At 34.2% G+C, this 18,220-nt stretch overlaps 1 protein-coding gene and 1 pseudogene across 1 annotated transcript; one reads left to right on the top strand and one right to left on the bottom strand.

Annotated features, from left to right (window-relative positions):
* Positions 1-4,259: 4,259 nt before the first annotated feature.
* On the top strand, positions 4,260-6,497 carry LOC145139489 (heat shock 70 kDa protein 18-like; annotated as a pseudogene).
* Positions 6,498-7,063: 566 nt separating this feature from the next.
* On the bottom strand, positions 7,064-16,998 carry LOC145139488 (uncharacterized). The gene is made up of 4 exons (XM_079073295.1): positions 16,812-16,998; positions 16,557-16,638; positions 16,130-16,400; positions 7,064-7,396 (listed from the first exon to the last, which is right to left on the bottom strand). Exons 1-4 carry the CDS (start codon positions 16,996-16,998, stop codon positions 7,064-7,066), a joined length of 873 nt encoding a protein of 290 aa, XP_078929421.1.
* Between the last annotated feature and the right edge of the window lie 1,222 nt (positions 16,999-18,220).

Raw genomic sequence — 18,220 nt, 5'->3', positions numbered from 1 at the left:
CCCAACTCGTCGACTTGGTTCATTAAACCTTCGCGATCCGTCCATCTTCAACTCGTCGAGTTGACTTAGAATTAAGGTTATTCTCAGCAATTTCTCTTCAAGATTTCGGATGTTACACCAAAATTTTATTATTGCTCAATAGGAATTAAAAAACACGTAGAACAAGAAGATATAAATACTACAAAACAGCTAGGGCCGATTAACAAAAAATAATCCTAACTAGACTAATTTCTAATAGATAATGACATTTAAAATACAACCCGATAAGAACAAATTCAAATAATCTGGAATCTGCCAGAGTTCTTTAGAATATTGACAATGTTACTTTACTAAGTGGAGGGGAGTTTACGAGGTGGAGCAAAGCTCTTTCGAGAAGAGTTATTGTCTTTGGCGTCTCTTATTAGATAGATTACCCACATGTTTTAATCTCTCTAAAAGAGGGATGGATTTGTCGTCTATAATGTATCCTGTTTGTGATAATGGAGGAAAGACCATTGCTCATTCTATGTTCGGTTGTCAGGTGGCGAAGGATGTCTGGGGTCTTGTTGCCAGATGGTGTGATGTTCCTCTTTCTATCTCGATGTCTCTTGAAGAGTGGCTCACGTGGGTAAATGACATGAAGGGATCTGTTTTGAGGCGTAAAAGGATGGAAGTGATTATTTTAGCAACTACTTGGATACTTTGGAGATTCAGAAACTCCACAGTCTTTGTAGGGGAAAATATAAAAAAGAGTTCATTGTTTGATTCCATTGTTTTGTATTCTTTTAATTGGCTGAAAAACTGAAATTCCAACTCTGAAGTAGTTTGGAATTCTTGGATTCTTTTCCCCCTGTAATGTTCTCTTTTTTCTTGTTTGCTTTTTGTAAAAACTCTTTTGTTTTTCTAGCAGTTCGCTACAAAATCTTCATATATATATATATATATATATATATATATATATATATATATATATATATATATATATATATATATATGAAGTTGTTAAAAAATGTGAAGTAATTACTTGTTGAATCCAAACAATAAAATACATACGTCAAAGTAGTTCATTATAGTATTTCAAGTTGATTTTGCATTGACCATTGATGTTTGATTTTATTTGTCTTATTTAGTTTTTGAACATGTTATTTATCTATTACTTGTAGACTTTCTAAGTATGTAGTTTTTTATAACAATATATGGTTCGTTTACTTATGCTACTACGTAGAAAGTGACAATGAGCAAGCAAGAACCCATTGGAAATGTCGGTAAGAAAATATCGTGAAGTGGATAGATAGGATGTATTTTGTTTTTATTCAAGCAATAGTAACACAACAAGAAAATGACAATAAGGCTAATGGGACATTTACTACACAAGCATACCGAATATCGTGGAGGAGTTGAATGCAAAACTTCAAATGAATATAACTAAAAATAATCTAAAGAATCGTTTGAATGTTTCTTTTTTCGCAATGTTATGATATGTTTATTGAACTTCATTGAGTGTGTTCGCTTGGAATTCTGATACCCAACTAATTGAAGTTGATGATGAAGTATGGGAAAACTTAATTAACATAAGTGTTCGTCTTACCTTTAACTTAGTTCATTATATATTTATGTTATTATTTTTAATATTAATTAAATTTGGGTTTGTTAAACAGTCAAAGCCTGATGCAGTTTCTTTGAAGAAAAAAAAGTGGCAAAATACAATGAAATGTTGGTGTTGTTTGCGAGAAATAGATATTTAGGAGCACATGTTGACATATAAAAAGAAACTATTGTAGAAGTTGATGACTTATTGATAAGTAATGATGTAATTTTGGAGAACCAACAAAAAATGACGACGATGATATTCAAGTGCTATCTCCTACATGTTTTTTACCGGAGCAAAATTATAGTGCGAAGAAGCGCAAAAGTTGAAAAAATGAAATTTTGAAAATGAGGATGAAGATTAACCAATTAAAATGAAGATTATGAATTTTGTTGCAAACGGGGCTAATGCTATTATAGAAGGTAACATGATTTTTGAATTCAAAAGATTATCATGTTTAATACAGATAGTTTTTTTTCCTTTATTTTCCTTTCAACTTAGAAACATAATTTTTTTTCTTTCATTTCCTTTGAGCTTGGAAATGCGAAAATAGTTATTCATTTCCACCCCCTTCTCTTTCTTTTCTCTCCATATGTTCCTTCTCCTTTCTTTTCTTTACTAAAACTAAAAAACAATGTATAAGAACAATATTGAATGGGTTAAGAGATAAATTGAGATGATTATTTTTCCCCACACCAGACTTCTCATGGACCTAAGAAGTGGATTTGCTTAATGGTTTGTTTGTCAACTTTAGTTTTGTTCCACTCACTTCCACTTTATTATTATGGAACTAAGAATTATAAATTTAGATGGACTTGGTCTTTGTTCTACTCATATTTTTTCATCCATGCCATACTTACATTAAAATTGTTTTGTTCTATTCGGTCATTTTTGTTACGCGTACCAAACCATAGCAAAGATAAAATAGACACTGAGATAAAACTAGTTGGTTTTAGCATTTTCGAGTTGTACATAGAGTTTGACATGGGGCGTGTTCGACACAGTGTGTTTGAGAGCTTTTAGCTTCAAGCGTTTGACAAAACGTTCCGTTTTGAACAGAAAACCTCGTTTGACACTTCAAGCTTCTAGCGTTTAGTTTAAACAAAACGCTCCAAATCCAAATGCTACTTCATGTAGCGTTTAACAAAACGCTACATGCTAGTTTTGCTTAACACGCCTACGGTGTAGGTAGCTTTTGAGCATGTTCGGCACGGAGTGTTTGAAAGCTTCTAGCTTCTAGCGTTTGACAAAACGCTTCGTTTTGAACAGAAAGCCTCGATTGACACTTCAAGCTTCTAGCGTTTAGTTTAAACAAAACGCTCCAAATCCAAATGCTACTTCATGTAGCGTTTAACAAAACGCTACAAGCTACAAGCTAACCGCTATCCGCTACAAGCTACCCGCTACTAGCTAGTTTTGCCGAACACGCCTTTTAAGCACAATATAGTAAATATTTATAAAATATTAATTTCCTTAAAAATAGATAAGTTTGTTAGATTGACCAATGTTATTATCTAATATAAGTCATATTGAAAAGTGAAAGCACACAGTTACTATATTTTGAATTTTGACTGTAATGGACGGCAGTGGAAACAACACACCGGTGATCGGCATCGACCTCGAAACAACTCACTCATGTGTCACTGTTTGGAAGCATGATCACATCCAAATCATTCCCAACGATCAAGGCAACAGAACCACACCTTCTTGTGTTGCTTTCGTTGATGCTGAATGCCTCATCGAGGATGGCGCCATGAACAAAGCCGCCATGAACCCTGCTAACACTATATTTGGTAAACTTTTTTTTCTAGCTTTTATTGAATAATATTATTCTTATTAAGGAATAGTTTGACATGGTTTAGGTAGTTTTTTTTCTAGTTTTTTATGTAAATCAATGAACTTCCATAGACGAGTAAACCACATGACGTTTCAATACAATATTATATATTTAACTTTACATAAAATAATTTGTGCCAACACCAATACCTTAGACTAACTTTCAAATTTACTAAAAGGTCAAATGTACCACTTGGATTTCATGCATATATCAATTATCATAGATTAATAAATATCATGATCCTATAACACTTTACTTTGTTTGAGTACACATTGTATTGAGTTTGTCTTTTTTTTTAGTTATTACTCCTATAATTTAATAATTAAAAAGTTCACAAAGTTGTTAGTAAAAATCTTAATACATTTTCGACAAAATTACATAAATTTGCTCCATATGATTTCCTAGATTTTTGGTTTTCATACCATACATGGTCCATATGGTTTTTGTCTCTAAAATAAAAACAAAGTATTCACTACAGGTCACATTACGCAGGTAGACGGCTAGTAGAATACACATAAAAGTAATATGTATTGATAATTTATTTGATTTTATGCAAATCAAAATTAGTATTTGAAATTTCCGATTTATAGTGGAATCTATTTTTATAGGGCTTTTATATCCAGAAGTTAGATTGAATATTTAATAATTCAGATTTATAATGGAAAATTAAATTTGGCAAACACATCCGGAATTTTCAAATTAATAAGATGGTTAAACGGAAAAGATTTCCTACCAAATTTTAGGAGAAAAATATGGAAAATGTCTTTATTCAAATTGCTGCCGATAATTCAAATCTATATAAGTTACGGTGAAAAGTGAAATCACACAATCAATTTATTTTGAGTTTTGACTGTAATGGACGGCAGAGGAAACAGCACACCGGCTATCGGCATCGACCTCGGAACAACCTACTCATGTGTCGCTGTTTGGAAGCATGATCGCATCCAAATCATCCCGAATGATCAAGGCAACAGAACAACACCCTCTTGTATTTCTTTCGTTGATGGAGAACGTCTCATTGGCGATGGCGCCCTGAACAAAGCCGCCATGAACCCTGCTAACACTATATTTGGTAAACTTTTTTCTAGTTTTTATTGAATGCTGTTATTCTTATTACGATTAAGCATATATCCAGCAGAAGGAATAGTAAGAAACCGGCCAGTATTCCATGAACAAGGTTTAGCTTTCATTCCGATCGGAACTGGGATATCTACTTAATTAATGTTTGTTTGCGTATTCTGCTGCATATTACTTTGTCTTTTTAATATCAACCAAGAAATATAGCTTAGCCAGGGAATCAAAATCTCTACGGGTATATCTTATAGTTGGTTTTCACAATTTCACTTCGCTATTGACATAATTAACTGTGGATGTACAGATGCTAAGAGGCTGATTGGAAGGAGATTCAGTGATTCCAAAGTGCAGGATGACATTAAATTGTGGCCTTTTAGGGTCATACAAGGGCCTGCCGACACACCAAAGATTGTTGTCTCCTACAAAGGTCAAGAGAAGGAATTTTTGGCTGAACAAATTTCATCGATGATTCTTGGGAAGATGAAAGAAACTGCTGAGTCATACCTTGGAAAAGTTGTAAAAGATGCTGTGATAACAGTTCCGGCTTACTTTAACGATTCACAACGTCAAGCAACAAAGGATGCTGGAGCTATTGCTGGACTTAATGTCATTCGCATGATCAACGAGCCTACAGCAGCAGCAATTGCTTATGGTCTTGACAATAAGTCTGATATCACTCGCAAGATCAATGTACTTGTCTTTGATCTGGGTGGTGGCACATTTGATGTCTCTCTCTTGACCATTGCAAAAGGGGGTACGATTGAGGTGAAAGCTGTTGCTGGTGACACTCATTTGGGAGGTGAGGATTTTGATAACCGCATGGTGGATCATTGTGTTAGGGAATTCAAGAGGAGATGGAATAAGAACTTAACAGGGAACAAAAGAGCATTAGGGAGGTTGAGATTTGCGTGTGAGAAAGCAAAAAGAATTCTCTCATGCAGTACTCAGACTTCAATCGACCTGGATTGCTTGCATGAGGGGATCGATTTCTCTATGAAATTCAGCCGAGCAAAATTCGAAGAGCTCAACATGTGTTTCTTCAGTAAATGCATTGAGATTGTGGAGACTTGTTGAAGTGATGCAAAGATGAAGAAATCGTGTGTAAACAAGGTGATTCTTTCTGGTGGTTCAACTAGAATACCAAAGGTCCAATGTATGTTGCAAGAACTTATCGGCAGGAAGGAGCTATGCAAGAGCTTGAACCCTGATGAGGCTGTTGCATATGGTGCAGCTGTCATGGCTGCAAAGTTAAGTGGTAATGGTGATAAAAGCTGTCAGGATTTGATGTTATTGGATGTCACTCCTTTGTCCCTTGGTGTACAAGTAATAGGAAAAGTATTTGATGTTGTGATCCCTCGTAACACTCCAATACCTACCAAGAAATCTAAAATATATAATACAACTCGGGACAACCAAACTTGTGTAGATGTTAAGGTGTATCAAGGTGAACGAACCAGATCTACAGATAACCATTTGTTGGGGAAGTTCAGAATTTCTGAAATACCACGGGCTCCAAAAGGAGTTGCAGAACTCAAGCGCTACTTTGAGATAGATACCAATGGAATTCTGACAGTGACATCGGAGATATTATCAACTGGTAAGACAGAGAAACTACTGATTACCAACGAAAATGGAAGACTCTCAAAGGAACAGATCCAAAAGATGGTAAAAGATGCTGAGAAGTACAAACAAGAGGACCAAGAATACAAGAAGAAAGCCGATGCATTGAATGCATTAGAGGATTGCGTATACAACATGAAGAAGAAGATAAAAAATATGGCGCATGGTAAGAGCTTGAGGAAAATGGAGAAAGCCATTACTGACATAACCAAGTGGCTGGAGCATAAACAAACTGCATCTATTGTTGAGATTCAGCGCATGCAGAAACATCTGGAGTCAGTAGCGGACTCTAAACAAAATGTGAGGGATGACACACATGATTTTAAGAGTAGTACATCTAAAAAATTACACAATGCCGGGAAATTCTTCAAAAAATTTGTACTACGCCAAAAAGTTTGAAACCGTGTAGGTCAGCCCCAGGTCTATATGCATGGAAGAGTTTTAAGTACGAAATAATGGTAGTGGCGGTAGTGAAACTGAGGTATCTTAGTTTTTATATATTTTCATTAGATGATGTTTAACAGTAAGGTGCAACTTCTTATAAACCAATAAAAAATGCTAAACCAAGAACCATTTCGTATTTGTCTCGTCGTTGTGAAAAACAAATTAAACATAAATTTTTGAATGCTATTTCAGTTGCTCACGCAATGTACTTTGATTTTGTGAAATTTTGTTTTTTGACAATTTTGACTACCATCTACATAAGTTGATTGTTTAATTGATGATATTTTTACACAACACATTTGATTCTAGACTTTGAAGGTTTATGTTTCCAATCGGAGTGCTTAAATGTTCCAACTAAGCTCATGACCAAACAAGTCGCCATGATAACTTTTAAGCAGTTCTAGGAATTGAATAGATTGGGGGCACAAAAAATTTCTAATATTTTTTTCCTAATCGGGTCAAAACTCATTTAAATACGAGTAACAAGTTACATTACAAAAGTTCAAATACATATTATAAGATTATAATTGTCCTATATGAGTTGCCATTTTTTGGATTGCACAAATCAAAGAAGCATTCAAAAAATCATCACCGATCCGGTTTCTCAAATCCGACATCGCAAGCTTTATAGCCGGAAAACATCTCTCCACTGTTGCGGTTGCAATGGGGAAAACTAATGCTAACTTTACTAGCCGATTCACCAAGTAATATGAAATGTGTTTTCTTGTTTCCACCATGACTCTAGAAAGATCGACGATTTCATTCAAGTTAGAAAAACGAACATCTTCTTTCATAACAATATAATACAAATCAAGTTGTTGTGCAAGATCCCCCCTTTCCACCTCCGTAAAATCCTTTTGATATAAACATATTCAATTTCATTAATTTTGATGTGTCAAATTGCGAAAATGAGCTAACAATTACCCAAAGCCGCCATATTTGTATGCAATTCAGTGCTTATCTCTTAAACAATCATGGAACTCTTGAAGTTGTGTATCAAGAACCATGATAAAAATATCAACTTTATAATGATGTTGATCGTTGATGTAAATTATTTTTTTGTCTTGGATTCCTTGCATAACTTTCCAACATGTCCACTTTTTCAATTTCATACTTTTCACAAAAAGCATATACTTCCTCAAGTAGATTTTTAAAACCCTTATCTCTAAACTTTTGTAATTTTTTCTTTGTCATCTATGCTAATGAAAGGCTTCAACTATGTCTTGATCTTTTTTTTAAGCTTGAGACAACAAATTTGTAAGGTCTAAAAATACACAACATCAAGTGCAAATAAAACACAAAATTAAATGTTTCGAAATACAAAGTAACATCATGTGATTAGCTCTGACTAAATCCATTTTTACCTTTCTTTTCAACATATTCAAGGACTTTCGGAACCTCCAAGAATAAAGAAACCAAACTTGACATTGTTTTATAATGAGAACCCGAATGTGTATCTCCGACTCGTATTAGTGAAAGCTCTTGGTTTCACCTTATCCCGGTTTCAGTTTCACCGACACCAATTGCTTATTGCACTCTCTTTTTATAACCTTTGCGAATCATATCTTTTCGTTGGCAAGAGGCACAAACCACATTCACAACAAGGGAAAGCATGTCAAATAAGTTTCCAACACCAATGTGATTTCTTGCAACTGCCACAACCACCCATTGAAGTTGGTGAGCAAAACAATGCACATAAAAACCCGAAACATTATCTTTTAAAATTAGAGCTTTCAAAAAATTAAATTCACCTTGCATACTGTTTTGCACATCATAACCTTGTCCTCTTATTTTTTTTATACTTATGATGGGTTTGGAGCATTCTAACACTCCTATGGTGTACATGCAACCCTAAATACATTGGATCTATGTTTTCTCTATTATACATGTAAACTTGAACTTTCCAAGGTATTACCCTAACTAGCATACAATCTTTGATACTTGGGTAATATAAACAAGTTAGAAGACATACCTTTTTATGTAGCTTGATTCCATGGAGCTTAAGAGCCTAGTGCCTCAAGTGTGACACCTCAAATGGTTCACACAACATCACCAACAACTTGGAATAACTTGAGAGAAAAGGTTCCTATGCTCAAATAGGCTAGCCCTCATGTGTACACACACTAGTGCCAATTTCTTGAGTCATGGTGTCCTTATATATTGTGGCTATTAGGGTTACACCATGTAACTCATGTCTTTCCATATTCTTCATGCTCCATGGGTTAAAACCTCCATGGAGTATCCATGGGTTACTCCATGGGTTTAGCCCAACATGAAGAACTATGGATCATAACCCCACATATATAAGAATGAATGATTTACACAATCAATCCCCATATATTTAATTAGTCTCCGTTTGATCACAAAATTAATTTCAAATTAATTCTTGATCAATACTAATTAAATAATATGATTTCATATTAATATATTAGAACTTATAATATATTAACAAATCATAAATATCATTTTCTCACAAAAGTCTATCCAAATTGTTCCGATGCCATGCAACCCAAATAGACCATGCCAAATCGGGTCAAGTACATACCAATTATAGTTATGGACTTAGACACTAATCCAACAGTCTCCCACTTAGATAAGTCTAAAACTATTATTGCGTATGACTTGAAAACCCGACTAGCAATCGTAGCTCTTAAAAGCTGTTGTCGAACTCTGAACAAATCAATGACGCGTCCATTAGATAAGGGATCATATATTCCTCCATTCTAGATATCATATGGATTGAGACATGGATTATAATCATTCTCTCTGTCCATTTTTTGTTTCCCGATTTTCGATTTATGACGACCGACTAATTGAACAAATCAAATCAGTCCAGGCTTAGCCAAGCAATTCAGAGTGTCATCACTAAATCATCGAGGGGCCCACAGATATCGCTTTTATCCCTTTAAGGGTAAAAGGAATGGATAAACTTCGACTCATATGCTTGTTCTACTACTTGTTTAATCATACACAAAGGCACGTTTTATAACATCGAGTTACCAATGCGTTTTCGTACAATCAACGTATAACCAACTCATAGGCAACAACTCATATCTCTAGGTTTGAAGAATATAAGATATTATCCTCTCATGATCACTCGTGATAAAATCCATGAAGTGAGTCAAATGAGCGTGGGTTTAATCCAATACTCAGAACTTATGAGCACTCATGAATGTTGCAGCAACTCTTGCTATGTCCACTACCTTGGACATCTACAAACCAGCTTCATGACAGTCTTGATTCATATCTACTTCCAACATATAACCGACTGTGGATGGTTTGAATAACTTAGTCATTCGGGAAGAACGACCTAGTTATTTTGGAAGTCAAAACATGCAAAGTGAAACACAAGAATAATCGAATCCAATATGGTCTCAGAACTTATGAATATAAATAGAACACCTTTTATTCATCACCATATTGATTACACATTATTCATTGCATACTGTTTCAAATTATCAACTTTATACTTGAATTAAAACAATAGTTGTCCCATGCTCCAAGCATGTACACTATGTTTTCTAAACATTAGTCATGCCATACACCAAGTATGCACACTATGTTTTTCCAAACATTAGTTATGCCATACACCAAGTATGCACACTAAGTTTGTCTATGATCTTTACTTTGTGGAATAGATCGATTAAACATAATTCCAATGATTCTCATTTCACATCCCAAATCCTTACCGCAAATGCAAGAATTCCAAATTCCTGCCATTTACCGAAATCTGTTAGATTCTAAACTTATATGTATTGATCCTCTTGTAATGATTATGCACAAAGTCACAAAGACTTGTCAACAGACATTACAGAGTATTCAAATGGAGATCATTCCATGGAAACGAAGTCTCAAATTCAAAGTACATTGCTTTGAACATCCTTCTTGCATTAAGTTTCCTAATCTTACACAGATTTAATGAATAACTTCCACCTATGGGAATATTTCCATATTCCCATTTTGACTATCACCTCTGAACAAGAGTTGCCTCTTTTCAGAATATGTCAATATGGTCCTTTCCAAAAATTTACACCATACTTCCAACTGTCCCTGAGCAACCAATATTTGGTAAACCTTAGATCGTTCTCGACAATTGCTTAATCAAATTAGTCATATCCAGTTCTAGTACTTTTTCCCTCTTAATGCTCTAGGCATTTGGAAAAATTTAGAACAGATGAATATTATAGCACATGCAATCCTATATCCGAAGCATATGAGACACGATTCATGATGTCTCACATAAAGACATGATACTAGACCAGTCTTTTGCTATAATATTTCTAGTTCTATTTGCCAAGTTCTCATAATTCAGATTATGAAAAGGGATGCCGTAATCATAATCAAATTTTAGAACACAAATAATGTTCCCATATATAGAATTTCCTTATGTTGAACCATTCCAACATAACATTCATATATATACTTGACTAAATTTGATTAAAATCTCACGATCTAAGCTTTTAGATTTGAAATGAAGTATAATTTCCTCTCCTTTAATTATAGCAAAACAACTTTTCCCAATTAAAACTTTTGTTTTTTTCTATAATTAACATTGCTAACTTGCAACACTTATCATAATTATCATGCTCCCACTTACATGATGATTATTAGCATAACCTTATGCTCCCACTAGCTTTGACATGTACTCAAAATCAGCTGGACTTCTAGAAATCAATACTTTATTGACTTTCTTACCAAAGTTCAGATTTCCGATACGAGATGCTTTGATAAAACTTTATCAAAATCATACACCTTTCCTTAGATAGCTCATATGTGTGTCTAAACATTTTTAGAACTATGAAAAGGGATGTCGTAATCATAGTCTCAATTGTTTAGACCTTTGCCATTTCTCACAAGTCCATGTTAGTGTGCCGGTTAACCACACACGCTCCACTAACGACTTTGAGAATGCAAATATCACAATTACTCTCTACTTAAAATCTACTTAGTGAAAGCGTTTCCTCACCATCATTTTCATGAGTCGGAGAGAAACCTTATGACACTTAGATTTTATGGTGTATGTGTTCCTATCCATGTGAATTTGTCATAACCACAAGGGGAGGTTAGTGACAAATCCAAACTCATATGGACCGAACTTGTGCAACCTTAACTTCTTGCCACCTGGCAGCACAAGGGCCTGCCATTGCTTCCAAGTAGTTTTCCCAACACTGAGAACTTATACAACTCAGATATATAGTCAACTTTAACTGGAATGGGCACATAAATTAGATTATGTCAACATGATATGTTACAAACCTCAAGTCGTGCGCTAGTGATAAACTACAGGTTTTATTCTTGATTAGTTCTTGAAACTTTTTCAAGATCTTTAAGACTCCCACTGACCTCTTGACATATAAGATTCTCTTGTCAAGAACCATTCCTTGACAAAGCAAATATTCAGGAGTTAGTGCGGATTCTTATCAAGACAAACACATCACACAATTGGCCTTAGTTGGTCTCTGTTTTATCCAAAACATCACAACTTACCAATTTCAAATGTACAAGAGTAGAAAACATTTCACTCTTACATTTGACAAGTGTTATAAACCTTCTTAAGATTATGTCACTCAAGTTACAATCTTGGAGTATCACTCTAAGACTCAATTTTGGAACGAAGTATGATTCATCTTTTGATTTAACCAATTCAACAATTCACGATTCCTCTTCTTAGTCAAACAAATGCACTAAGATGTCCTTAGAGAATCAATTGTGATATGGTTTCATAATCACTAAGATAATCACAAAACACAATACTAAAGTACTCTCCCATCTTCTCAGATTGAAGAAACTTTTATCTTTCTGCCTAATTTGATTCTTCTCATCCGTTCTGCCATACATTGAAACTTTTCCAATGTTTCAGAATTATACTTAAACTTGTAAGTATAACCATATTTACTGAACTTCAGTAAATCATGACGAGTAATCTTATCGATCTTTGTGGTGGACTTGACCAGTGCACAAGAATGTGTACTCGATCCCTTAGTCCTTCACTTGACTCACATATACTTGTGAACAAGGAATTAGTCTTAATTTTTCCAAAGATGAAAATTCTCATTCATCATACAATACAACTTGCATGATTCAAAGTTTCTATCCAACTGAAACTTGGGTGATGAGAATCTTTCCTTATTTGGTAAATTATGACACTACCACAAACGAAAGAATCAAATCCATTTTCCAATGTTGTTATCAATGGAATCATATAAACAACAATTTTTCACAAATACCACTGTAAGGATATTTAAAATAAATAAAAACGAAACTTTTCTTTTATTTAAAACTTGCGGAAAAACTTATCCTTACAATGCAAATGCATATGAAAACTATGTTGTTATATATTCCTAAGCAATCTATCACAACTCTTTAAGCAGCAGCTCAAAAATTCTGATCACCGAACCATGCGATCGAAATCCATCTTCGCAATCAGAATCAGCTTACTCTTCCTTTAAGTTTCCTTCCCTTTGCTTGATCCTGAAGCAGAGTCAAACTTTTTGACTAGACCTTCTCTCAGATCTTTCAGGTAGTTAAGGCAGCTTCACAACCAATGCCCCTTCCTTTGGAAACAGAAACATATGGACCCTATGGGAATGACACACAGGACTATCTCAGACTTAGCCTTTCTCTTTACCATTTGGTCAACCGAGTTGACTATGGCCGATCCATTTCCATTGGGAAGAAAAAGCTTTTCTAGATATCCAATGTTACCAATTGTCAATGTCCATAGTAGTTTGGGAAGTTGATCTACTAATCAAATTTGCTTTACCAGAGCTCCAAATCATTGCTGATTCAGCAGCACCAAGCAAATAGATAAGATCATTAGGGTCATGTCATAGTCTGTTACATAGTAGTCCCAAAGGAACTCACTGTGTGACTTAGAAAGTGATTGAACAACCAACTTTCTCAAGACTTTGACACCCAACTCTCCCGGCTTGTCAATATATGACTTCATCTCCAAGATGTGAGCACACATATCCCTTGCTTGCCAATAGGGCTTGAGTGACCTTGAACTTGTGGGTTAGGGAGAATAATTGGAGGAGGTGGAGGGAGTGAAGAATGATTTGCGGGACATCATCTTCATTAGGAAAGCTTGTTCCAAGAGTTTTGGGAAGATCATAATTGTCTGAACCAGACATCTTTTGGGAGATATTCAAGATAGCTGATTTAAAGTCCTTAATATAACACCCAATATGAAATATTAAGGCTAGGACCCAACACAATATTTTATAACTTGGAAGAGGGATGCCGTAATCCAAGCTATAGAATATTTGAAGGTAGGCGAATGACGATTCACCAATTTCCATCATGAAAAATGAAATAATTTATTAGGTTTTAATTGAATTTGAAACTCCTAGATCTTTTGAGATTCATTGAACTTTTCAATGACATGTTTCAATCTCGATTGTGCCCTCTCAAATTTTGTGACTGGGATGCCGAGGATCACAAAACAAGGTGTGAATAACCATGCAAATATACTTGGTACCCTTAATATTTACCACTCAATCGATGTGCCGGTTAACCACACGCGCTCCACCGATACTATGATAAACATTAAGTTACCCTTTGCCTACCTTGTTAAATCCAGGTTAGTGTGTCGGTTAACCACACACGCTCCACTAACGACTTAAGCAAAGTACAAAGTGTAATTTCATGGGTTAGCACCAAATTCACATTTTCCTAAGTAACTAAGATTGAGAATTTATAAAAGGTTTAGTTACTTAGTATTTATCATTAATACTTTTAATGAAGGGATAATTATAGTCCTTGTCCTACCCGTTCGGCTAACGACCCTCCACCAGTCAAGGAAGCGGTGGGTGAGAGTGGACACCCATTAAACTGCCATTTTATAGGCAGTAACCTTATACCCCCCTTATAGACCGGCTTCGTGAATGAGGCCTACTAACGGTAAGACTGACTTTGTTCTTATACATATATATATTATTAACTTATAACACTATAAAGTATAAGGGTTGAATTTTAACTTTTAAAATTCTAAGGGCTTAATTTGGAATTAAAGTATTCATGAGGGGAAACTTTACAAATTTCAAAACTTGAGGGTAAGTTTTGAACTATTCAAAAACTTTTTCAATTCCATAACTTATGTGTTTAAAGTAGTTTTAATGAAAAACTCTTCAAGTTCCATAACTTGAGGACAAGTTATGGAAGACTTTAAAAACATTTAAAATGAGACTCTCCATTTTTCATAACTTATGGAAATCTTATGAATTTTAATAATCATAAATGTGACTTTTCATATAACTTGAGGACAAGTTACAAAAACACATATTATGAACAACTTTTAGATTAATTTGGATTGAAAACATATTATCACATAACTTTTCTATTAATCTAAATCAACTCATAAAACAAGATAATTCAAATCAAACACTTTTCATGTAATTAGCCTAACCATTAACTAATACAAAACATGAATCTATTGACAATTATCTATGAAATTGGATTAGCATGAACATTACCACATCAAAAAAACAGGTTTACAAGTTCAAAAACAGCTTAGGGTAATGTTCCTAGTCCAATTCCAGCCAAAAACTCGAAAATCTGCCAAATGGAAGCCAAACTCGTCGAGTTCCTTACAAGAACTCGTCGAGTTCATGCCATAACACATGAACTCGTTGAGTTTATAGCCAGAATTCGTCGAGTTTTCAGTCTGGGCAGATTCTCAGCTTTGAAAAACAAGTTTGCATCAAGTATAAATGAAAACAAGCCTAGGCTCTGATACCACTGATGGGTTTTGAGCATTCTAACACTCCTATGGTGTACATGCAACCCTAAATACCTTGGATCTATGTTTTCTCTATTATACATGCAAACTTGAACTTTCCAAGGTATTACCCTAACTAGCATACAATCTTTGATACTTGGGTAATATAAACAAGTTAGAAGACATACCTTTTTATGTAGCTTGATTCCATGGAGCTTAAGAGCCTAGTGCCTCAAGTGTGAAACCTCAAATGGTTCACACAACATCACCAACAACTTGGAATAACTTGAGAGAAAAGGTTCCTATGCTCAAATCGGCTAGCCCTCATGTGTATACACACTAGTGCCAATTTCTTGAGTCATGGGGTCCTTATATATTGTGGCTATTAGGGTTACACCATGTAACTCATGTATTTCCATATTCTTCATGCTCCATGGGTTAAAACCTCCATGGAGTATCCATGGGTTTAGCCCAACATGAAGAACTATGGATTATAAGCCCACATATATAAGAATGAATGATTTACACAATCAATCCCCATATATTTAATTAGTCTCCTTTAGATCACAAAATTAATTTCAAATTAATTCTTGATCAATACTAATTAAATAATATGATTTCATATTAATATATTAGAACTTATAATATATTAACAAATCATAAATATCATTTTCTCACAAAAGTCTATCCAAATTGTTCCGATGCCATGCAACCCAAATGGACCATGCCAAATCGGGTCAAGTACATACCAATTATAGTTATGGACTTAGACACTAATCCAACAACTTATCCATGTTGAGAAAATAACGAGTATATAGAATTTATATGAGATTTTGAAGATATGTTTGTTACATTTAACAACACATACAAATTTCTCCTTAACAAGCCCATGTGAATAATCATCACCAATTTCTTGGAAAATAACTTTAAGTATTTCTTGTGAAAATCGATGAGCAATATCTTTTTGAATCTTTGGTGAAACCACTTTATTATTCTTTCGAGAATTTCCTAATGTAACTTTACGAGCATCCTCACAAAGTTTCCAAACTAGTTTCATTCTTTTAAATAATTGTCCTCTATGCATAGACGTTTCCGACTCATCATGTCCACGAAATGGTAATGCACTATTAAGTAGATGTCTACACACCTCAACAAAAGCGTTTAATCGAATGTGATACTATTTCCTTGCACTTTCTTTGCTTATGAAAGGCAACTGAACATGATTGATTTTGTTTCACTAGATCTTCACATTTTTTAAGGCTCTATTATGGAAACTATTAACCTCACCAACATGCCTCAAAAGTCTCTTCGATTCGTTCCAAGCATCAAACCCTTGAGTAACAAATGCATCATTATCTACTTGTTTTCCAATATGATCTGTAAATAAATAACAACACAAACAAAATGCTTTATTCTTCTTAACATTATACTCTAGCTAAGCACCATATTGATCAAACCATGTAGGGATAAAACCTCTTAACTTATTCCTAATTTTTGTTTTGGGAATTTATGGTCGCGGAGTTGACAAGGTACCTTCAGCCAATAACAACGTTGTATTTCATCTCTTTGATTAACATTATAAATCAAGATTCTTGGCCTTTCGGAGGGATCCGAAGGGAGATTATCCATATCAACTTCATTAATAAGCATTGTATAATTAGATGTACTTTGAGGAAATGGAACATAAGTACCAATATCTGGAATCGATGTTGATGAAGGTGGACATGGTGTTTCCATTTGGTAGATGTTATATTGTTGAAGTAATTTTCCATATTTCTGTCCAAAATCAAAATACACACAACATCAATTAATCAACTAATTTACTTTTCATAATCTATATAAAATTAAACATCTAATCTAACAAATAACAGATAAAAACTAAAAATAGAAAACTTAATAAATTACAAGCTCACTATGTTAGTATTCCAACTTTCAAAATAAACATTAAAAATGTCATAAATTAAAGATAAAACTCACAATTTATAAACTAAGTCAACATTGTAACTATAACCACATATAATTAGAAGTTTAGGGTTTGTAATCTTAAAAAACAAAAAATAAGAGTTAGGTTATAAAATTACCTAAAAGAAAATTTAGAAGAATTGAAATATTCAATGTATTTTATGGCCTACAAGCTTGGAAATAATGATTTTGGTAGTTGTCAGCTTCTTCTTGGCGAATGAGAGTGATGACATAAGAGGGAAAAAATTGTTGTTGCTTGGCAGGACACAAGTAAAAGGCAAGAGGCAAGGCAAATATCTTTTTTGTTTCTTTCTCTACGTGTTGCCGAAAAAGTCAACAATAAATAATCATAACGAGTTGTGGTGGAGTTAATGGACATTTTAGCCCAATGCCCCCAAAAGTCTTAGTCCAACAGCTTAAAACAAAAGAGTAAGTTATACAAATGGTCATTGTGGTTTTTGATAAGTTACGTGTTTAGTCCCTAACATATTTTTTTTTAACTTTGGAGATCTCTAAAGTTTTGTTTTGTTGCGTCTTTTTGTCCGTGACAACTCTGAATGATTGTTATATCCTTCTTATTTTTTCTCTCTTTCATCAGACATCAACAAATCAAGAAGTACAAGTGCCCTAAACCACCATTCCTAAAGCCATCGTTGTTAAATCTTTCTTTTCTCTTCATCATTCTTCTTCAAGAAATAGAAGCCAAACAATTTGCAGAGAGAAATAGAAGAACCCACTGAATTAAAGAACCCTAATACTTAGTTCCCGAGTTTGAACAAAGAAAAGAAAAGAAGAGAAAAGAAAGTAAGGAGAGAAAATAAGAGAAAGGAAAGGAAAATAAAATTTTCTTTTGTGTTCCCGAGTTGAAAAGAAATAGAAGGAAAGTTAATCATTTTGTTCTTTCTTTCCAAATCCTTCCAAATCAGAAGGAAAGTTAGGAGGGAAAGTGATCCTTCCATTTCCCTCTACTTCCTTCCATTTTCTTCCTTTAATGAAA

This window comes from Lactuca virosa, chromosome 9 (genome assembly GCF_052849685.1).
Source record: "Lactuca virosa cultivar CGN04683 chromosome 9, Lactuca_virosa_CGN04683_v6, whole genome shotgun sequence".
Classification (NCBI taxonomy): Eukaryota; Viridiplantae; Streptophyta; class Magnoliopsida; order Asterales; family Asteraceae; genus Lactuca; species Lactuca virosa.
This window is presented reverse-complemented; position numbering and strand designations above follow the sequence as displayed.

Bases quoted from the DNA above. Each gene is read 5' to 3' on its own strand.
- LOC145139488 (XM_079073295.1), bottom strand. From the start codon at position 16,998: ATGGAAACACCATGTCCACCTTCATCAACATCGATTCCAGATATTGGT. The intron at 16,401-16,556 runs GCATGTTGGTGA...TGAGGTGTGTAG, and splicing joins GAATCGAAGAGACTTTTGAG to ACATCTACTTAATAGTGCAT. The intron at 7,397-16,129 runs GTATGTGTTGTT...TTATATCAAAAG, and splicing joins GGCTTGTTAAGGAGAAATTT to GATTTTACGGAGGTGGAAAG.